Source organism: Nuphar pumila, chromosome 12 (assembly GCF_984573655.1).
Source record: "Nuphar pumila chromosome 12, dmNupPumi1.hap1.1, whole genome shotgun sequence".
In the NCBI taxonomy this organism is placed as follows: Eukaryota; Viridiplantae; Streptophyta; class Magnoliopsida; order Nymphaeales; family Nymphaeaceae; genus Nuphar; species Nuphar pumila.
This window is the reverse complement of record NC_143260.1, coordinates 7,645,737-7,669,603: the sequence shown is the minus strand read 5'-3', so window position 1 is coordinate 7,669,603 and position 23,867 is coordinate 7,645,737. Positions and strand designations below refer to the sequence as shown.

Sequence of the window (23,867 nt, the reverse complement as noted above, 5' to 3'; positions counted from 1 at the left end):
ATACATTCATAGTTCACAATTTTGCATGAAAGTCGTTAAAGCAAATTGTTATTGAAGACCATGGAGTTTATATCTGACTTGATAGTTTTATTTTGTTAGGAGGGATTGGTTGTGATCAATGTCAATTTATAGAATTGGTTTAGTGTGGTTCTTAGGGTTTAACCTAAGTTACTGGAAGCTTCTTAGATACGTGGGAAGCTCGTTTCCCGGAAATTCATTTCGAAAGCGTGATACTCTTCACTTCCGAAACTTGATGAGAATCTTGATTCCCCTATGCTTTTCACACGCTTCATTTATTCTTCTTATATGTTATCTCCCCTACTTTTCATGTTTTTTTATGTATTTTCTCTCATGCTTTTCACTCACTTTCATGTGCTTTTTCTAAATTGACAGTCATCATTTTTAGATTTTGTTAAAAAATTAATTCTTACACTAAAAAATCATGAAATTTAAGCAGTCACTTTTATTTTAGTTTTTATTTGCGTTCCATTTCGATTCTCATTCAATTCTTATATTGTTTTTTTTATTCATCGCTTCTTGCTTCCTATACATTTTAAAATGCATCGCTTCTCGCTTCTTATTGTATTGTTTCACGCTTCCGCTTCTTAGTCAGGCAACCTTGGGTTTAATTTGTTTCAAAGAAGACAAAGACAAATGGGGTGAACTGAATTTTTGCAAATATGAGCAGACAGCATGATGTCATGATTGACTTAATTGGAGTTTATGAATTTTTAGTAAGGTGTTTGTTTGCTTTTGGGTACTAATGCATTGGTCTTGCAATAAAGGTGAGTCAAGGCATGCTCTTTTTAAGCAGCTTGTTGCACAATCTACAGTAAGAACCAATAATTGGACAGCTTCAGATTTGAAGAGATTCCAGCTTGGGCAAGCACTGCCACAGGTCTTCTGTCAGTATTGAAATCCAAGCAGTCTTGTCTTTGGACAACGATATTGGAGAGAAGAATTTTGTAACTTGCTACTGCCATTTTCCCATAGATTCTGCAGTTCAGAGATCCTAATGGGCTTGTTTAGACCAGGTGAGTGTGGCTACTTAGTCAAAAAAGTCACATTCTGTCATTGATTATTCTTCCAATGTTGGACAGTAGAGAAAAGCATTCAGTTTGAAATAAAGCATCTTTCCTATCTCTTCCCCTGACCTTCCTTACCTATTTCTTGAGAACCCAATGGTAATTCCTTGAGGAAGTGTTTGAATACTTGAGACCTCAGATCTAAGGATCTGGGCTGGCATCAGGCATGCTGATGGAGTGTGAGCTCCACACAAAGGTCTGAGGTATTTCAAACTTCAGATTTTAGGCATGTTTGCAATGCCCTGTGATTCATGGATCATGTGACACCAAATCACAATCACAATACTTTTTCAAGGTTATTAGGTTAGTGAAACATGAAATAGTACAAGTTGTGATTGTCAGCTAAGATTGTTTTTGCCTGTTTTTGTTTTGAATCTTGTGAAAGTTGGTCACAAGGTTAACCTTGTTACCAAAAATCATAGCTTCTACTTTCTCACCTCTGACCAAAACAAACATGGCCAGATATGTTAGGGATTTGAAATAATCCCTGAGAGTCTGGATACAAAGAGAAGTGAAGAAGATAAGGCACACATTGACCGCAAGCTATTTTAGTGGTCGTCATCATCATCACGAAGCCTTATCCCAACTACACGGGGTCAGCAAGCTATTTTCGTATCAAGTGTAAAATTCCATGAGTACTGTCCATTGGGGATAGCTTTATATTGGCTTCAAATTTATGGCAATGAACACTGTAGGTGTTCAAGGAGCATGATGTGAGGAGATCTGCCCACTACTATAACAAATTTCGGTGCTAACCCAAGTAGAAAACCTGGCTTCCCCATATTATGAAATGATTACCGTCTTAAGATCAATTGGAAGTTAAGTTGAAGCTCTTTATATATACCCTCCACTTTCTAAAATTTAAAGAGGATCCAATGCAAAACATTGATGTGATACAACAAATATGTTATCTCAAAACAACATTGCTTACATATCAACAAAAAAAGTGCATATGATAAGACATCCTTTACAACTTCCACATAAAGAAGAACGAAGTCTTTCACAATATCATTGTACTGTTCATAACTTCATATTACATCTAACAATAACCAAACATTGAGTCAAGTCACCCTTCAGCCCAGACCTCGATTCAACACCACCATCTACTGAAACAAAAGCTTCTACTATTCATAGCTAGTCATTAGTTCTCCCTTCTGCACAGTAGTTTTTTCAGACAGACGGAACAATAGATAGAGAAATTGTATCAGGGAGCAAGGTGAACTCGTCAAGGATCTAACTGAAAGAATGTTGTCTTCATCCCTTGTCCTTTCCCAATCTGAGAATGGGCTAGCCTCAATATCTTGCCAATCTGACCTGCTTCTTTCTTTTTGACTGAGTGCTCCCTATAGTGCTAACTGCTAAGTCAAGGGGCAGTCCACTGCATCTGCTTACTATATATTTGTCAATGCCCTTAACTCTTTAGCAAGTTTTTATTCTAGATCTCTTCTTCTTGGAGCTTCATAAGACATCGCTCTTTGCTCCTTACCGAGCTGTGAAGAATTGGTAATCAAACTGTTGGTAAATGAGTTTTTCTCCCATAATAAGGAAATTTATGAAGACTACCCTTGCAAAGAAGGTCTACAACAGCCATGACATAAAAAGAACATTTCAAAAAATCCATGTGGGTTTGTGCATCAGAGAAGCCAAATTTGTGAAAAGATCATGGGAGAAACTGCTGGGATGGGTAGCAAGTGTTCATGACAATGGACTGGTTATTTGCATTTAGACAAAATAAGCAGTCGAAGGAAAAAAGATTTATGCTTGTTTTGGATGATATGTGGGATTATAAGCAGTGAAATGAGTTGAATTTAGTCAAGCTCATGGATTAAAATGTGAGGTCCTGATCACAACTAGAAAGTGGAAAGTCTTTGAAAGGACACAAATTGTCTCCATTCTTTATACAACTTTCTCATTTCTAACAGTAATCAAAACCTTACTTCTTGATCCAAATGTCTGACACAGGAGACAATTCAACTTGTTTCACTAATTATAATCCCATACGTCATCCAGAACAAGTTGAAATCCTTTCGCCTTCGATTACTTATTTACTCTAAATGCAAATTGCCTGGTATATTGTCATTAACACTTTTGGCTTCTCTGGTACACAAACCCACATGGGTTTTTTTTGAAATGTTTCTTTTTATATCAGAGTTATTGCAGACCATCTTTGCAAGGATAGTCTCCTTAAATCCCTCCATCCCAACAACTACTATGGTGGTACCATTTTCTTCTGCCCCATTGAGCATCTCACCTACCAACCAAATGATCACCAATTTTTCATCTTCTTCCTCACCAACGGCTTTCAGCTCGTTTCCATAAAACGTATATATGTCGTCCCACCAAGATCTTGTCCCTCTTGCAATGGGAACCAGCCCAAGACCGTCTTTCTCCATGGAGATTCGCCTAAGCTTTTCATTCTCATTAGTACTTGTGCAGAAAGAGAGGTTGAGACAGGAGGAACAACTCAGGGGTCTCTATTGCCCGAAGGAACTCGACACGGGGCTTTCCTCCAAAATGGATCAGTGGCCTTCACCATAAGGCCTTTGATGCGCTTTGACGCCAACTGTTTGTGATGCCAATCTTCTTCAGCAAGAGAGAGAGAGAGAGAGAGAGAGAGAGAGAGAGAGAGACGCTTTGCTTGGGTGCGGAGGAGACAACGGTGTATATATAATGGATGGTAAGAGAAGGAAATTTCCAGGGGGTTTACCTTTAGATACTTTAATCACGTAATTCTTGCACAATTATTGAATACACTTGCGGTGTGAAGGTAGGAAGAAACTTCGCTTTGACGCCAACTGTTTGTCATGACAATCTTCTTCAGCAAAAGAGAGAGAGAGAGAGACGCTTGCATTAGGTGCGGAGGAGACAACAGTGTATATATATATATATATATATAATGGATGGTAAGAGAAGGAAATTTCCGGGGGGTTCCTTTAGATACTTTAATCACATAATTCTTGCACAATTATTGAATACACTTGCGGTGGGTGCAAGAAACTTCGCGGAGAGTGGGTTCAGAAAGATGGGCAACATTTATGATCTGAATGGACGGCACCGAATGATGTAGAATTGATGGCTAACGGAGAACCGTCCAATGGCATGTTTTGGATCTCTCTCTCTCAACTTCCTTTGCTTTCCCTTATTTCAGTCGATATTTGTGTGGGCATCTCATAATAAAAATAAGGGTACGACTCGCCACGCGACTCGGTTTGAAATTCTTTTGAGAAAGAGGGAACGAGGGCACGGATATTGTTAATATTTTAATCAATAAAAAATATTTGTATGGTTTTCATTAAATATATATAAATGAATTTTTAAAACTACTTAAAAAATTAAAATAAAGTGCATCTTTTTTTTTGAAAAAAGTAAGATATTATTAATACTATAGTGGTAAAACCAAGTGATGAGATATTACTTGCTAATGACAGAAATAAAAGCAAAAGCAAAAAATCCACTGTCATAATTTAGTGGGTCCGGATGGTGCTCAAGAGATACCGACGCATACGAAACTCAACAAAGCAGATACAATAGACAATGACGATGTCATGAAAGGCCGGCGCCATCAACTGCAGAAATAGGAGCCCGAACACCTCAACATAATATATAGATAAATTCATTCAGTTCCTACGTACTAGAATCGGCAACAACATGAGAAGTGAAGAGATAACAGCGAGTGTAGTGACGTGAAGTAGCCTGAGGCTGTGATAAGCACATAAGCCACCACAGAACAGAAGAGCCAATGAACTCGTCCAGCTCCCCTTGAACTCCGCTACGAGCTGCATCGCAAAAACAGCAGCAGACTAAGTCCTATTGAGAAGTGGAGCAGAGTGTAGATACTGCATCAGAATCGTGTCAATGTGTCATAGCGTCTCTGATTCGTCTCATCCATGTTGTACACCCTAAATGGCCGAGGAGTAGCTCGAATCCATCGATTTTTTTAGGTCTTTCTTTTGTCTAGTAACTCTAGTCCATAGTTACAAGAATAAATAGTGTTATCAAAAGCAATGTGGGAAGCGTGAAGCGAGAAGAGCATTGGAAAAATGCCTTATCGGGGAAACCCCAAAGCGTGAAGCATTTTGAAAGCACAAGGAGAAGCAAGTAAGAGTAACTTAAAAAAAAAATACATATATAAAAACTTGGTTTTTTTTACTCAAACATGTCTTTAATCTTTTAGCTAAAAAAAACGGGCTATGCATGTTTTACAATAAAAACAATATTTAAAAAAATCTTCTAACATGAAAAGCATGTTGAGAAATAAAGTGTTCCTTCTTATGTGTCTCTTCCCATGGGATATGATGCGTGGTGACCTTTCAGAGGTATCCACCTATATATATCACATGATGGGCAGTGGTATAAGTGTGAAAATTGAAGGTTTACAGAAATTGATCCTTGCTCCCCCACTCCTTAAAGGCCTGTACTCACAGTTGAGGAGATCGTCGATCATCTTTCACATCAGCGCGGCAGAGACATGTACTTTATATATGTGTTACACAATGTATATGCTCCTTTGATTCTCCACAAAGCATTGTTTCGACATCAACTAAAATTGTGATTTTATGTTGAAAGAATTAGGAAGAATGTTCCATGTTCATATTAACATCCAAGTTAGATCATTGTTAAATCTAATCTTCACCCTTGAAATAATACAGATTTTGGGATTATTTCTTAAAAAAAATTATAATACAGAAAAGGAGTTTGGGAAGCCATTGACAATGGCAACTATGGGCTCATGGATCAGTTTAAGGCTCTCAATGATAATCTTCATGAATTGTTGATATTAGAAGAAAGCTTTTGGCGTTAAAAATCAATATCTCGCTGGTTTAAGGATGGTGATAGAAACACTTCCTTCTATCATGCCAAATTCAAGAGGAATGTCAACCAAAATCCTTCATATTTCTCCTAATGGTTCCACTCAATCTGATTACAATGGCATTATCAGAGAAGCTACTCAGTTCTTCTCATCTCTCTTTACAAAACAAGTGGTGCTACAATATACCTTTCATGGCATGACCTCCCCTTCAGCAACTTCATGGGAAAACCAGTCCTTGTTAGCTCTTGTTACAGAAGATGAAGTCATGAAGGCAGTTTTAGAGATGAATGGTGACTGCTTCAGGCCTTCATGGATTTTCAGGATCCTTTTTTCGCACCTATTGAGATATAGTTGGGCTTGAGGTTAGTAAAGCTATCATTAACTTTTTTAAGTCTGATAAAATCCTTAGCGCATTAATTGTAATAATATTGTTTTGATTCCTAAGGCATCTGGTGCATCTAGATTAACTGAATTTTGTCCTATCAGTTTGTACAATTTTATTTTTAAAATCATTTCCAAAATTATGGTGAATAAAATGTGTCCCATTCTACAGGGTATAATCTCTCATAATCATAGAGCCTTTCTTAGAGAATGCAATATTCAAGAAAGTATGTTAATTGCTCATGAAATGGTTGATTCTGTGACCCACTCCAAAAAACCTTTTGCCTTGTTTAAATAAGATTTAACAAAGGCTTATGGCAGTTTGGGAATTTCTTTAGTCATCACTTGGGCTTTTGAATTCCACAGCACATGGATTGATTGTATCATGACGTGTATCTACTGCAAGCTTTTCTGTCATAATTAATGGCCAACCTCATAGTTTTTTTTTTTTACAGTAGACAAGGAGATCCTCTTTCTCATTTACTACTACTTACAACTAGCAAAAGCCAACAGAGAAATTACTTCTTTTTCTATCAAGTCCTTCCACTGGAGCCACAATTTTTATGCAAATGATATCCTATTCTATCATTAGAGATTGTGGTAAATCGATTTTCAACTTCTTATCTATCATCAAGCAATTTGATCAGGTTTTAGGGTTTTGTGTTAGTTTGGAAAAATCAGTATTCATCCCTTTCGATATGCCTACCAGTATTGGGGTTTTATGATTCTTGGATGTTCTGACCTGATTCAGATCCAACTCCCCCATGTATTTAGCTGATTCCAACCGTTTGCATCCCTACAACCCTTCTACGATGGGATTGTCAAACTTGATAATAATTAAGAATTAAGGCTGGGTTGGTAGTCAAGTGGATTGAAGTGAAGTGAGATCCAACCAACCTTTAACTTGACTAAGCCAATTTAGCAAAATAGGCTCTTGTACAGGGAGAAATTGATGGCGACTATGAATATATTGATTGATCTAAACCCAATTCTATTTTAATCCTTATCAAACATTATTTTTTATAGATTATTCGTATTTTCTCAACTTTCTATGATTGCAACTCACAAACACACTTTTTCAAGTCTAGTGAACCACCTGAAAGTGCAAGTTGTGATTGTGATTCTCGCTTGAGAATGCTTTACCTTAGAATCTTGTGAAAGTTGGTCAGACTGACCTTGTGATTGACAACCACAAGTTTTGGATTCTCAGATGTGATTGCTTATCCTACCTATGACCAAAGCAAATAAGCCCCTTGATATGAGGATATTCTGGACCAAAAAAAAAATCCCATGCAGAGAAAGTGTGAAGAGTCGATGCAATAAATCTCAGGATTGGATTTTGTTAGAGAGGGAAGAAAATCATGCAATGCATTTAATTTTTTTTCTCAAGAAAGTCTCCGAAAAAAATCAGCATTACTTGGATAGATGTGATATTCTGAAAATATCGTGTTTTGGGTATTTTGTGGGCTTTTAAAAATACCGGATCGAATTAATTTCAACATATGGATTATATTCGGGAATATGATTGGGGTTTTGCGTAAAATGATCAAAACTCGATATTATCAAAATATTGTCAATATTTGTGAACATGAACAAAGCTTTCATTATCAATCAGATTCGACTCTTCACATTCGGATGTGAAGAAAACTCCAAACCAATTCAACGCATAGGCGAAATTGGATCTTTGTTATAGATTCAGTTGGGATCTGACCTCATATACCCTAAACCCGAGAAGGGTTTATGCAAACTCAACTGTAGAGCTGTCAATGGATCCGTTTTGACCTGGACTAAACCTGTACCGAACCCTATAGAGTCAAGGTTAGTTGATAAAGGAGTTCTGATTAGTGTCGAACTCAAAGAGTCCGGTTAGTATATGGAGCTGGGTATGGTTTGTAAAATTTCGTACTTGACCCTAATCCCACCCGAGTTCCTATTAAGATCCTTCTCCATGTAAAAAAAAAATAATATTTTATCAGGTATGAGCCGGGTTTGATTGATACAATCCTTATAAGAACTAGGTTATTTTTTTACTATGGTTGGTTTGGTCAGACCTGGTACCAACACCCCAAAACCAGATTCAGGTTCGGATCCATCTGGGTATGAATGAGGACAGACCTGTTGACAAGACAACCCTTGGTGCAAACGAGAGAGAGAGAGATGACTTTCTTATTCAACTCTGCAAGCTGGTTCCATGTAGTGTCTCAGGTGGGCAGAAAACACTCACCAAACACACAAGACACGAATTTAAAGAAAGATATACATCCACAACATAACAAGTTTTCTCTCTGTCTTTTTCTTCACAACAACTGAGATGACAGGTTCCATTATACACTTGATTATAACTGGGTTACACGCCCCTCAAGAGGAGTCCTACATGCCCACTGGGTTTATTGATTTGGATTACAAAGTCCCTCTCAAATACTAAGACATCTTGATTAATTACATATTCTCTCTAGCGTGCTTGAACTTAATTACTTTTCAAGGTTCTTATCTTCTTGAAGTCCTGGACGACTTGAGCGATGTCCTTGAGTTTGGATATGCATCTGGTGGATCTGGTTAAGCCTGATCCATTGATTCCTTAACAGCCCCCCTCAAGCTCAACAACCTAGGGAGGGTGTTGAGCTTGGTATGAAGAACAAACCAAGATGTTGAAACTGGCATAAGATCTGCAGATAAAATACTTCACCAAAATGTATCCTTTAGAGACATGATTTTGGGTAAAATGTACATCAATATTGATATACTTAGTGCGATTATGAAAGACCAGATTAGCAGACAAGTAGAATGCACCAATCTTATCACACCACATCATCAAAGGTGGTGGTGAACCAAAGGACCTCAACAACAGTGTTTGATAGGAGCCTGTATTCAACCTCAGTACTGGAATGAGCAACAACTTACTATTTCCAGGCTTACCAGGAAATAAGATAACCTCTCAAAAATACTGAGCTCTCAATTGTTACATCATTATTACATGGGTCAGTCTTATTTCATTTATAGGGTATCCTTTCCTATTGGGTTTTCATTGGCAGAACAAAGGAGAATTTTCCTGTGTGCATTGTGGGATTTCATGCTTAATTTCAGTTTTAACTTTTTTTTTTGTCAAACGTGTGGTTCCATTCCAGAAGTGGGATTTGAATGATTATCAATGGGTGCTTGAGACTGTTGATTGTATGGGAACACGGAATTAGGGGAAGAGATCTTTATGTTAATTAAAGATTGGCATTGACATGCATGGATTGAACCAAGTTCAGTACTTCTAATTGTTGTCATGGTTCTGGCATCATCATCAGTTCTCTGATATTGTTCCTGAGCAGCAAAATTCATTTGTTTAAAATTTTAAATCAATTCCTAGTGTTATCATGACTTTTTTCCTTTTTTAATGACCCCTAGTGTTAGCATAGATGCGTTGGTCTTTTGGTAGTCTTTCATGGGCTACAGTTTTCAATTGCATATCATGGTGTTGTTTAAGGACTGAGACCTAACTCTGGCATTGTAGTGATGTCATCATGTGAAGGATTACTATTCTCTTCTTTCCTTCACTGTGACAGACATAAACAGTGGTCACAAAGCTCATATCTTTAGGAGCAGAGTTGGATGGCCCTATCAAATATAAAGTGCATGGCAAGGTACCGGAGTTTATTATTGAGTTGTGACCTTAGCTGTTTGAAAACCAGGTTGGTGTTTTCATTGTTAACCAGCTGGTTGGTCCTAAATCTATAGCTTGATCCAACTAGAGTTTTGAATTGATTGGTCGACGTCACTTAAGAAACTATTCTGGTGTTTCTGTAGAATGCTTTTTCTTATGCCCAACTTGGTGAATCTATTGTTAATTCATGATCTACTTCAAGCATCTTTAGATTACACATTTCCCTAAATGTCTTGAAGGTGCTTATGTTGTATGTCTATTTTCTGCATTTTCAAACTCTTGTTATGTTGGCTTGGTTCTTTGATGGATGTGCAGGTTGCAGCTAAGCATTGCATTGATTGTCATATGGTGGGTTTATATGAACCAGCATGATAATCTCATGAAAGCGGGAATTTTCGGGACAGAGAGAGAAGCAGCTTAGCAAATTCTACACATCCAATTTGATCTCATCACTGCTCAAATTAAGAATGTTCTTGGCATCCATTCTCTCACAACCTCTCACACTGTCAAAAACATTGCATGTCCATGCATTTGTAATAACATCCGGCTCATCCCACGATCCTTCAGATGCAACCAGACTCGTTCGGCTATACACCATCAACAAAAAACTCTGCTTTGTTCGTCTTGTTTTCAACCAAACATCCATCAAGAATGTCTTTCTGTGGAACTCCGTGATCAGAGCACTTGCCGTTGCCCACCAATTCACTCATCCTTTCTCTCTCTACAGTCTCATGCAGAGGTCTGAAACCAAACCGGACAATTACACTCTTTCTTTCATCGTGTTCAAATGGCAAGAATGACACATACCCATGTTATTGTTTCGGGTTTGGCGCGATTCCATATCGGGAAGTGCCCTTGTTAGTGCGTATGGGAAACTTGGGCAGATTGATCGGGCACATCAAGTGTTTGATGAAATGTCTGAACCAGATGCCATCTTATGGAATGCACTGATATCTGGCTATGGGTCTAATGGGTGTTGGGAGGAAGCATTGGAATTGTTCAATAGGATGGGGAATTCTGGTGTTGGGTCAGATGGGTTTACTTTTGTTGCACTTGTTTCAAGCTTCTCTCATAAGAGTTTGGTGAGGGTTGGTGAAAGTATTCATGGTTTGGTTGTCAAAAATGGGTACGATTCTAACTCCCATAACAGTGGGCTAGTGACCATGTATTCAAGGTGTAATTGTTTGGATTGTGCATATCGTGTCTTTGTTAATTTATTCAACCCTGATTTCATCGTTGGTCTTCTTTAATTTCTGGATATGTTGTGTGGGGATTTCAGTAGTGCTCTCTTTATTCAGGAAGTTTAAACATAATCTAGTATCGATTTCATGCGTGTTGCTAGCATGTGCTAACTTGGCATGCATAGAATACGGAAAAGCGATCCATGGTTGTCCTTCGGTGGCTTTGAGCTCTAAATTGCAGTTTCTTCTTCTTTGGTACATATGTATTCTAGATGCGGGTTGCCAGTGTTGGTGAGACAGGTTTTCAGTGCAGTTCTGAACAAGAGTGTTGTTTACAACGCAATGATTTCTGGTCTGACAGTAAATGGGCATGGTAATGAAGGGATAGTTCCTGATCATTCAACACTTCCTGCTATTCTTTGTGCTTGTTCCCACTGTGGTTTGCTGGGTGAAGGTCTCAAAATTTTCAGAGAAATGGAGGACTTTGGTATTAGGCCAAGCTTGGAGTATTATGCATACATGGTGAACCTTCTTGGGATGGCTGGTAAATTGGAAGATGCTTATGCTTTAATCCATGTCATGCCTATGGAGCCTGATTCTGGCATTTGGGGTGCACTGTTATCAGCTTGCAGATTTCATGGGAACACAGAGATGGGCGAGTATGTGGCCCATCAACTCTTTAAGCTTGAACCAAGAAAAACAGCATATAAGGTTATTTTATCTAATTTATATACTACAAGTGGGAGGTGGAATGATGTTGGGACATTGAGAGATGAGATGACAGGAAATGGGTTGAAGAAAATACCTGTTGTCGGTTGCATCACTACAGCAGGCTGTAATTACTAATCAATGCAGTAGTGTATAAAATTGAGTGTAGCTGCAATAGAAGGCTTTTTCTGGGAGGGATGAACTGGACTCGTTAGGTTAGTCTGAAGGATGAATTTGTTTTTCTCAACCTCTTGCGTTCACTTCCACGTATCTGAATTACTCTGTTCTATCAGAATCACTAGGTCACTCATTAAGAATCCATTTGCCGCAGGTCACAGAATAACATCTTTTGTGTCCACTGCTTCCATGATTTTGGAGTTCTCCAACATGATACAAATTATGCATGTATAAATATCATAAAGAATAGGACTTGGACATACTTTTGAATATTTGCTTTCACATTTTTCAGATGCGTCTATCTTAGAGTACGTGTGTGCAATATATATATATATATATATATATATATATATATATATATGCCCATGTTTCTTCAAGTTGCGAAATTGAAATCAATGTAATTCATGCAAGTTGGTGTTTAATTAAAAAGGAAGAGTTGTATCAGCTTTTACAGCTTAATTCTAAATATTCAAGTTTTACAGCTTTAACAACTTTTACAGTTTGTATAATCCTTTGCTCGATTGCACGAGCACATTACTAGTCATGAAAGTGGGAAATTTTGGGACAGAGAGAAGCTGCTTAACAAATTCTACACATCCAATTTGATATCATAGAAAGAGAAAAAAATGAAACATGGAGCTTTCAGCTGGTCATATTTGAATTGTTTATTCCATGACCTCAATTTTCAAAATGCACTCAGATCATCGTCCAGAACCATCTAGGATATGGTGAAGACATGAGAGACCTTTCTGTTCTTTGGGTTACCCTGCATGATTGATAATGTTCTCTTGTCCAGATCGATCAATACTGTGCATGATGTCTTCAATGTTGGACCTGAAAAGATAAGAGATATTTGGATGAGATCATGCAGATAGGAATTTGGTAAAGTCTGTTTTGGTACAACATTTAGTCAAGTAATATACCTTCCATGTAAATTGGAAATCTTTCATCAGTTGAATCCCCAAGAAGTGAGAGGATGTCAGGTTCCTTCTCTTTGCTGAGTTGAGCTGCTCTTCTTTGTCGGCTAATGGAATTTTCATCTTGCGTCTTCAAACCAAAACAAGTGCTGTGGAGTTAGAACTCGCGAATCTTGTGAATCTCTCTCTCTCTCTCTCTCTCTCTCTCACACACACACACACACACACACACACACACACACGCGCGCGCGCAATGAGACAGACATCTACCTGCTTAATAGGAAGATGAAGGTACATATTTGCATGGAAGAATGGGGTTGGCCCAACCTCATAAACTGATATTCTGTTACTTGATGCAGATTCTACGTTCAATATCTTGCGGCATCTTATGTCAACAAGGTTATAGCAATGTCCAACAGAAATACTTGGTTTCGAAATCCGCTGCATGACAGTTAAATCAGCAATGCATGTGCACATGTTAAAGTGCATGTTGTATGTACACTGAAGTTTCAGTGAGGTTGCGTACCCGTAAAGCATCATCCAGTCCTGTTGCTTCAAGCAAATCCCTTGATACAAAGTTGCGGCTGATACCGCCTGCAACAATTTCTTCTTTCAAAGGTGGCACTGAATTAAGAGTGAAAGCCTGAGAAAAGACATTCATTTGATTTTTATTGTAGATTTTGATCCAGATAAGCCAGTAATCAACTGTTGATTACAAGGTGGGAAAGATTACCAGCCCATGACTGTTGAAGCCAAATGCACAGGTTGGTAGCTCTCCTGCATATGTATAGGCTGTAAAAGAGACTCCGGTCGGCAGTGTTGCTTTTACCAGGTAACTGCATCTCAACAGTGAAAAAGAAAGGTTTTTACTAAAATATGGTTGTGAGCTTCATGTACAGAGATTAAGCAGCCATAAAGGTAATTACAAGTGCCCAATGATCGCAGTTGCAGCATCCTCATTGTGTGCAGCAATGGCAAGCGAATCAGTCAATACAAGAACATCCGAACAGTCACTGTTCATCTCTGTTTGTGCTATTGATTCGGTTGTTGGAATAAATGGGAGGATTTCCTTTCTGAAATTTAGCATTGTGATCTGCATGCACCACACACGCACACAAATTTAAACCAATATATAAACTTAATATAACCTTAAACTCTTTATATTGACATTAACATTGTTCAATTAATTGAAGTGATTAAAACACCCAAAAAAACAGTGGTATTTTTTTTCAATATAAGTTTAAAAAATGAGTTTCAGTGTATAAGTAAAATCACAAAAGTACCCTTCCTTGAAGACAATTGTATGCTCTGATTTTTTTTTCCGTCATCTCATAAATTATATCTGAACTGCTACTATGCATTTGTGAAAGGCAACACCTCATCGATCCTTTCTATTTATGCAATTACCTTGGTGTTATTTTAGGATTTTTTTTTTTAAATTAATACCCTTCTCAAGGTAATTACATAGTTTCAAAATGGCCACTGCTTTGGAGGGTGTTGTCATCATTTCAATCAGTTTAACCCTGTAAAAATTAATAGAAAAGACTACATATATGCATGGAATAATGTGTTTGTTTGTGTGTGGATATTTAACAAACATATGGTGCGTGCGTATGCCCGTGAGCATGATAGCACATGCAGATGAAGAAGGAAATAACATGTAAGTATACATCAAGCATCGGTGCACCACTTCCTTCAGCAGTCCCTAAGAGTTCATCCCAGTAGGTTGGGTACCTATCCCTGCCATGTATCATTCACCATAATCAACTAACTCCATATATATATATATATATATATATATAGATAGATAGATAGATAGATAGATAGATAGAGAGAGAGAGAGAGAGAGAGAGAGAGAGAGAGAGAGAGAGAGAGAGAGAGAGAGACCTGTTTGAAGAAGAGAGGGCTTGAACAAGGGATCGACCCTCAGGGGTGTGTGCAAAAGGGAGGAGTTGACGTTGGAGAAGCTGGTCATTGGCCACCCTACTCCTTATTAGGTTTGAGAATCGTCTGCCTATGCTGAAGCCCAATTCGTAGCCTTGGCACATGCCCACCTCTATGGTTTCTAGCTCAACCTTAGGCTCGCTTTCCACGCTTGCACCCATCTTCACAAGGCTCAACACTATCCCCACACTCTTCGTTATCTTTCTTGCTGTATTTTTTTTTTAACTTATCTCTTTCAAGAGAGACTTGTCTAAATAGTGCAACCAGCCAAGTGGCATATGAATGGGGATGAAAAAAAAAGGAAAATTTTTCATTTGGGGTCAACTCTTTGCCCCGTCACATTTCAGAATTTTCTGATATGAGCCTCTGTTTCTCTAAAAACTGCTAAACAGAGACCTGCTCTTACCGAAGTTAAATGTCAGTTAAACTAAGTCGAGTTATTAAAGTACCTCCCCTTCTCTTTTCTATGATGGTAAACAAGTAATTTTTAACAAATCTCAAAGAGGCCAGCCGGACCTGAGGTTAGGGTCGTATATGTGCTAAATCGGTTTGTGCTTGTATGTCCGAGTCTTATCTTTTCTGTGTTGATTCATTTTTTTTGAAAGGCAAGCTGGGGTTAGTCAGACCTCTACCAGTTATACAACTATACCATTGGGTTTTGAACCTGCACCGTCCCAATACAAGGCGATAGCTGATCCTACCCACCCTTGGTCGTGTCAATTCGTTTTAGTTTCTCTATTGCAGTTTAGAAGTTTATCTAATGGACCTTAGTCACACAAATGCTAAGTTCAATTGCGTACTATAATTGCTGCTCGGTTTGCGATACTTAATGCGCACTTGGTTGAATCTAACTTAGCCTTGGGGACAACCACTAAAGATTATAGTTTGAAGTGGAGCTGATAAACGAGCTGAACGAGATGAGCTTGAAGTGTTCATCAAGCTTGGCTCATTCTTGGGGTGAGCCAAGCCGAATTCGAGTACATAATCAGCTCAAGTTAAACAAGCTGGGTTTGAGCTGGCTTGTTTATAGACAAAATACATTGTTTTCGAGCTAGAAGAAACATGATTACAAAACAATACATGGAAAATATATCAAAAATATTTTTTTACTACCTAACGAGCTTATACAAGTCGAGTAGAGCCGAGTCCCTATTATTCATATTCAGCTTGCCGGGCCTATTTTATGAGCTTTTTATGAGCCGAACATGAACCAAGCCATGAGCGGCTCGGCTTGTTTCCCAACCCTAGTTCCAAGGAACCAAATTCTTGGCCCTAACTCATTCTTAGGAATAACCATTCGAGATCATACAGTTCCAAGGGATTCTAACCAAACAAAGGAAATGGAGTTGGGTATTCTTTGTTTACTTTTGAATCTTGCCAGTTATTCAATCTTTACCAACTAAATCCATATGCAAGTAGAAGAAATTATGCCCAAGGGGGGTGGGGCCTTGGCTGCTAGACGGGCAGTGTTACCCCTTTGTGCAAGCCGATGCATAGCATAGGCCTCAAGGGCAGGGGTCCTAGCTTCAAAGTTTTGCGCTGTAGGGATGACAACCGTAGGTATGGTAGGCTGAGCCAGCGCAACCAGGACTTCGTGCCGCCGAGTATGATTTCTTCAGGTTATAAATAAAAAAAATAGTACAAGAAATTATGAAAATAAGTGAACTGAAGAATTGAAATGATGTAACGAGAGGTGATATAAAGGATTGTAAGATAATCGAAGTTGGAGCTCTAGATAGGAAAGAATGGAGAACAGGACTCATAAAGCCAACCTCATGTTGGGATAAGGCTTGGATATGATATATGATGACATGCTAAAACCATCTAAAGCAGAACATATTCTGTCTTCTACCATGATGGTTCCATGATCATATCTACATTTATTTGGCCACATCTGTGATTATGATTCTTTGGCCTGTGATTTCACATGAATGTTCGCACTTGTGACCAACTTTCACGGCTTAGAAGGTGTATAAAATCACAACTGTGATTCCTCACCTCGTGATTCAACTTTTATCTGTTTGTACAGTAGTTTGGTTGTGATTTATAGTCACAAGGACGTGAGAAAATCCCACTTTTACAGGGCATTGCAAACGTGGTAAAACATGATAAATTTCTAGCCCATAAATTGATTTGCTTAGCTTCCATTCCCTTGAGCAATATGTTCAACCAGCTTTTTTAAAACATATTTTTCATGATTTTTTTACTAACATATATCTTTAAATCTAATCAATTGAGCTTGATTTGATTTTATCATAAAATATTGGTCTATTGTGGGAATTGATTTTTAAATCTTCTCTAAAACCTTCCCAAGCATCAATAATCTTCTTATCTTATACATGTTTTTCATTAAATAAAGTACATCTGTATGGTCTGATCCAGAAGCACTAAACACATTATTAAAAAATCAATGAACTTGCCAAAGTGACAAAAGTTTTAAAAAATGGCAAAATCTCAGCAGCCAAAAAACTCACAATTTTTAAAAAATGTAAATCTCATGTTTTTTCAGCAAAATCTTAGCAATAAAATTAATTTTTTATAAATACATAAAATATAAAATATTTAAAGTTAAAAAATACATATTTTTTTTACAATAAAAACATAAATATCATGTTTAAAATGCGATGAAAAATCATGAGAATTTGAAAATATCGTAAAGAAATTACCGTTTTTAACTTTCAGGTAATTTCTCGCGATATTTTTGCAAGATTTGTCGCTATGGAACCTACTATCGTTAACACACACACCAGTGGGCATGCGCATGCATGAGCTACTCATATTGAGGATTTTTTTTTTATTGGCACTCATATTGGGAGACATTCTTAACATAATTCTGATCTACTAATTGGACACAAAAGTATGAATCAACTGCATGAAATGAATCTTAGATTAGCTGAAATTTTAGCTTTAAGTTAATCTTTTGTTATGAATCAAAGGCTAAGTACAGGCTACATGAAACGAACCTAAAGCTCATTTAGTAGTTAAGTCATCCCATCTGCTTCCACACTGGGGTTGGGATAATGTATTTTAGTGACAAAAGTTTAAAACATGATGATAAAGGCAGCCAAAATTTCATGACAAATACCACAAGGGTAGGGGTGTCAACGGACCTGCTTTACCCGAACCAAACCCTAAAGGGTCCGGGTATGATGATAAATAAGAAGTCTCAATTAAGACCCGGGTCTGGACCCAAAAGCTTAATACATGGACTCGGGTATAGTTTGTGGAATTTTATACCAGACCCAGACCCAGACCCAATCCGAGTTTCGATTAAGACCTGTAATTTTTCAATGTAAAAATGATAAAAAAATATGGTTTTACTGGGTATGGTCTGGGTTTAGTTCTTGAAGTTCTTATTGGGTTTAGGTATAGTTTTTCTTATAGTGGACCTGATTGGACTTGGGTCCGGACTCAATACCATACTCAAAAATCTGGTCCAAGTCGGGTTCCACCTGGGTCCGAACCAAACCTGACCTGTTGAGAACGCTACACAGGGGTAATTGTGAAGGCGTTGAGTTGAGAACGCAATGTCAAACCCCACTGGCACACAGGTGTGTCCGTAGCTTTTTGAGGTGGGACACTTGAGCCAGGGTGATCATGGACCCCAACTGGTGTTTTGCTCGTTGAGTTCCTTGTCATAAAAAAAAGATCATGACAAATTGAAAAACTTATATTTTTTCATGCTCTTATCTAAAAAAATTGCACCTGTAAAATTGAATGAATTAAAAAAAAAAATATGTAAAACCATCAAAACATTAAAAAAAAGTAAATTATCGCAACCTGTTTTTGTGGGCGTCATCCTCTTGCACAACCCAACGCTCAGCATAGGGCCTAAGGTTGAGGGTCCTAGCCATGGAGTTTTCCACCTCCATCCATGAGTGGATCTATGATATACCTGTTACTAGATTCAGTATTTTTTTCATCTAACTAAACCCTTAAAAAAAACTATGCTTTATGAAAATTCAGACTACAAGAGTGGCATCCTATGGAAAACAAAGTGGCTTTCCTGGCTATTAATTGAAAATTTGAAATGCGTTCCTACTTAGAGTCCTGGATTTGGTCACGGTATCAGTCTTTATGTTACTGGATCTCATTCGTTCTTATGGCAAAGGAGTAAGACAAGTTGGATTGATCCAATTATATCCTAAGTCTTAACATATTTGTGTGCCCAAATTTCAACATGGATCTGTCTAGACCGGTATATATTTTTTCAAAGATCAATTTGGATTCTAATAGATACAACCTGGATCTAGCAATATGGGTTGAATCTGGTTCAGAACAAAGTCATGATTTGGTCCCTTTTAATCACAAAATACTTAATCAAAATTAATGCGACCACCACGAATTTTTCACTTTTCAAATAACCCCCAAACTTTTATCTTGAAACTTTCACCAGAGTCGTGTATAGATAAAATTTACAATCTTACCACCCCCAAAACATAAGTACATTTTTTCTTTAATACTTCGTATTTTCCTTTTCGGTTAGGCCAACAAATCAATGTGACAAGAGACTGAATCATATTCGATAATCGCAGCAAAGTCACTCAACCATTACAATATTCCGTCGCGTATTAATATTGTTCGCAAAAAAAATTCAGCCCAAAATATTGAAATTTATTGAATGTCAAAAGGTACTGCAAAGCAGGCCTCTAATTAATTTTAACAAAGCAATCTCACGAGATAATTTGCTTAATCCAAGTGTAAAAGCTAACCACTAATTTGAAAATTAATAAAAAGTTTTGGCGTATATTCACAAAAATAAAAGTTTCATGGTCTTCTAAAAAATTACTCTAGAATAAACCAATTTCGAGTAAAAAAAATCCATCAGTTAACGTATCACAATATCTAACCTCATAATTTCCACAATGACATAAATGCCCTTGCTGACGCAGTCTCGCGCCCCTGACTTCCCACGTACGCACAAAAACAACACGCGTGCTTCACTGTCTTAGTGCGTACGTGGCAGAGAGAGAGTGGCACAGGTAGAGAGAGAAAAAGTTTTGATTGGACCTGAAACTGGAAATTTCCAGCCGAGAGGGTACAAATTTCTGCAGTTTTTTTTTTTTTTTCGCCGCTTAGCTTTTGAGGTGAAAAGACAGCGTGTGCAGAGCGAAGAAGAGACGGGAGAATCTCGACCACGCGCCCAAAAATAATATTAAATTAATAACAAGCTAATTGGTGTTTCATTTTTTCGTGATGTGGAGGATTTTCTACTTTTCTTAAGGGTATAATAGTAAATAGAAAAAATCCAAATGACGCAACCATCCCTGCAACTTGATGACCAAATTATCTTCCATCTTTACCCTTAGATTTATTAACAATTTAATCGCAAGACGATTATACGGCCCTGTACGAACCACAACGTAGATGGCATGTTCGTCATTTCGGTACAAAAGTGGAGTAGAGGTGTCTTTTCAAAAAATTTAGAATGACTAACATACTCCTATTTGGGTTACGAACGAGAAGAGTAATTTGCTGACCTTTCTAAAAAAGATAGAGATATTAGTGTCATTTGACGCAGGAATTTTTTCACCTTGCCAAATGGTAAAGACGATAAGTAGGGTTTTGGGTCAAAAGAATTAAATTCGGACCACCCTTTTTTATCTTCCGTCAGATCAAGACGTGACCGTCGATTGTGCTGCACGTCAAATCGAACGATCCCCATCTACGGGTAGAAATCCAGGTGGCAAAAGTTACCCACGGTAAAAAAGAAAAAGCTTTTTTTGTATTCTAGTTTCGGTTTGGAATTTACTTCAAAATGATAATTTGACTACAATACAATGGTACCCCTGGTTTTCTGGCGGTGCATCCAATGGCATGTTAGTCCAATAATTCTTCACGAAGGTTATTAATGGCATTTCACACTGATTAGAAAATAATAACCTTAGATTCCGGTTCCACAAGAACGATACGCTTTATGGTATGTCTCGGGTACTTGAATCGGTTTGTATGAAACCTTCAAAGAGACTCGGATGATTCACTTACAACCAAAGATGCCAACGGCTCGGATTTCGGATAAAAAAAATACATTAGAGAGTCGGTTCGAATCAAAACCCGAGACAGTCAAAATTCACAAAAGCCCCATCGGCCCATCCCGAATCCAACCCGATTGCAACCCCGAATCACTCATTTGCCAAGAAGTGAAACGAGTTAGTCGTGGCTCAGCTATTAAAGAACCGGTTCAAATGCGTGAAATAGCCGCAGCGAGCTGAACATGAAACTTCCAGCTCGACTTAGCTCGTATAAGTTTATTAATTGGTAAAAAATGTGTTACGTATATTTTATATTATAAAAAGTAGATGCTTGAAATTTTTGACTTGCTAGTGACAAATATCGCGAGGTTTATGAAAATCTTTCAATAATATCGCAAGAAATTGCCTGAAATTTTAAAACAGCAATTTCTGACGAGATTTTCAAAATATCGCGAGATTTATGAAAAAACACAACTACTATGATATAAACGTGATATTTACCGTTAAAAATCCATGTACTTTTATTTTTAAATACATTTTATTACTGTTTTCTTATAACAATAAATTTTATGTTTTTTATTTGTTTTTTTATTGCTTAGATTTTTCAGAAAAAAATGCAAGATTTATGAAAAAATTCAATTTCTTGCAAGTTTTTGAAAAATGAGATTTTGCTGGAAAAAATGTTTGTCACTATGCTTGCGAGTAATAAATATAAGTTCAAACACGACTCATTTAAAATAAATGAGCTGCTCAAGACTCGGCCCGCCACCTATACAAACGAGTTCGTGATCAGCCGAATCGCTAGGTTGGTTTACAGTATTCAGCCCTGAATCGTTTGGCCAACTATTCAGCTGTATCCGCTGATACTGATACTCACGTGAATTATTTTATATCGACTAAAAAATAATAATAATAAAGCATTACGTGTCAATCAAAACGTAACAACTGTTAAAAACCATTAAAATAATATTTAAAATTTTAAAAACAATTAATTTTTAGTTTTTTTTATATATTTATTAAAAATACCCGATTTAGGGTGATGCGTTTCGATTTTCTGCCAATACGATGCATATATGCATTGATACTGACAACATTGTTTTGGAAGCTCGGATTTGGGAGATGAGAGTGAAGATGGCCTTGATCCATTTCCCTTCTCAATTATATCCTCATAAGGATGTATCCCATGTGGTAAGTGGGGTCTTGTGTCGAAGCTAAAGGCCTAGTATCGGATCCTTCCTTCTGCCACATGGGGCGGCTGTTGTTCTGGTAGGGGTCCGCTTAGCTCCTCCTTGCCTTTAAAAAAAAAAAAGGGATACCGTTTAATTGGGATAAGCTCAATTTCAAAGGTGAGTGGGTGAGGGTCATAGTGACAAATATTGCGAGATTTATGAAAAAAACTCGTGGTAATATCACATGAAGTTACCGTTTTAAACTTTCAAGCAATTTCTTTCGAGATTTTCAAAATATCGTGAGATTTATGAAAAAACATAAATACCATGATTTAAACGTGATATTTACGTTTTAAACAGCTATTTATTGTGAAAAATAATGTATTTTTATTTTTAAATAGTGTTTATTAATATTTTTTATAAAAAAATATTTTTTATACTTTTTAATTTATTTTTTTATTACCGAGATTTTGACAAAAAAAAAACGCAAGATTTAGGAAACCTTTTCAAATTCTCGCAGGTTTTTGAAAAACCAGATTTTTGCCGTTTTTAACGTTTGTCACTATGGTGAGGGTAAACATCTATCCCCCAAAAAAGCCAAAAAAAAGAATACCAACGGGGCTCAGCTTGTTTGGTAGGAGCTTTTAATACACGTCATCATATGTGTTGGGAGATCGCAAGTTCAAAACCCAATGGTACCCAGCTTGCCTATCAAAAAAAAGAAGTGAGCTAAACATGTCCGATCCAAATCTTCACAATCGTAACTGCACCGACTCAATGGTTTTACTTTACTCCCGATTCCAAGACGGTCGAGTTGGTGCAAGAAAACCGAGTCGTCATACGATGGCTGCAAAAAGTGAAGGGCGGGAGAGATGAACTTTTTTGTACATGGGGTTAAAATCTCGTGGTTGGGGATTAGACGAGACGAGGGGGAGGAAATAAACCCCATTTCATTTATTTATTTATTTATTTTAACCATTTATTTATTTATCTTTTACATGGACCACTCTCTCTGCCTACATAAATGCCGCCTCCCACCCTTGAATCTTTCTTTGAGATAGAAAGCCTCAGTCTCCATATCCTTCTCTGAATCTTTTACATCGTTTTCTTCATGTTTCTAAAGAGTTGAGTCCCTCCTTCCATAGTCCCCCGATTATCTCTCTGCCCTTCCTGCTTTTTCTAGAGAGAGAGTCGGTTGAGTTCATCAGCGACCGACTCGGGGACCGAGTCAATAACCCAGTCGCGGTGGCTTAGGCTCCATCCCCGTCCCCCGACTCTGTCAGTGGGAACCTTGTTGTTAGTTGGTCGTCTTTCCATTGTTTCTTGCTTTCATTTTTCTTCTTCTTTTCCCACCTTCATTTCTCAGCGAGTTATTTGAAAGACAGTCTGAGAAAAGCGTTTTAGGGTAACGTGTCTCCTCTTTGAGTTCTGTTCGTTTCTCTTTCATGAAGCGCCGCAGCTGTTCCCTCTACAAAATTTTACATGTAATGCCTCTTAAATATATGCTTCAAGTACGTTTCCTCAATTTAGAATACCTTTGTTGTTGGTTCTTTTTCACGTTGGTGTTGTCTTCTTCATTTTTTTTATTAACTTCGTGCAGAGATTTGTTCATCCTTCCTATATGCAATACTTTCCAACTGAAAGTCTTAACCTGTGTGCAGTATTATATTAAGTACGGTCATTATATATATATATATATATATATAGACAGAGAAAGAGAGAGAGCTTTCTTCAGTCCATTACGGGTAGCAGTTGGAATTGAACTATCTGCCGACTCGTTCATTCAAATGGTAAGTAGATAATGGGTACTTATCAAATGTGTGAATGATGCAGGAGATAGATTTGGATTCTAGGCCATCCTTTATTGGACTGAA

General features: G+C 37.5%; 1 protein-coding gene and 1 pseudogene across 1 annotated transcript; one reads left to right on the top strand and one right to left on the bottom strand.

The window, feature by feature from the left end:
- The first annotated feature begins 10,839 nt into the window (after positions 1–10,839).
- LOC149819851 (pentatricopeptide repeat-containing protein At4g33990 pseudogene) lies at positions 10,840–11,952 on the top strand (annotated as a pseudogene).
- A 513-nt stretch (positions 11,953–12,465) lies between these two features.
- On the bottom strand, positions 12,466–15,016 carry LOC149819850 (uncharacterized). Its single transcript, XM_089982972.1, has 8 exons — positions 14,796–15,016; positions 14,579–14,648; positions 13,835–14,001; positions 13,642–13,744; positions 13,435–13,551; positions 13,179–13,349; positions 12,915–13,038; positions 12,466–12,825 (listed from the first exon to the last, which is right to left on the bottom strand). Exons 1-8 carry the CDS (start codon positions 15,011–15,013, stop codon positions 12,710–12,712), a joined length of 1,086 nt encoding a protein of 361 aa, XP_089839098.1. The 5' UTR covers positions 15,014–15,016; the 3' UTR covers positions 12,466–12,709.
- Between the last annotated feature and the right edge of the window lie 8,851 nt (positions 15,017–23,867).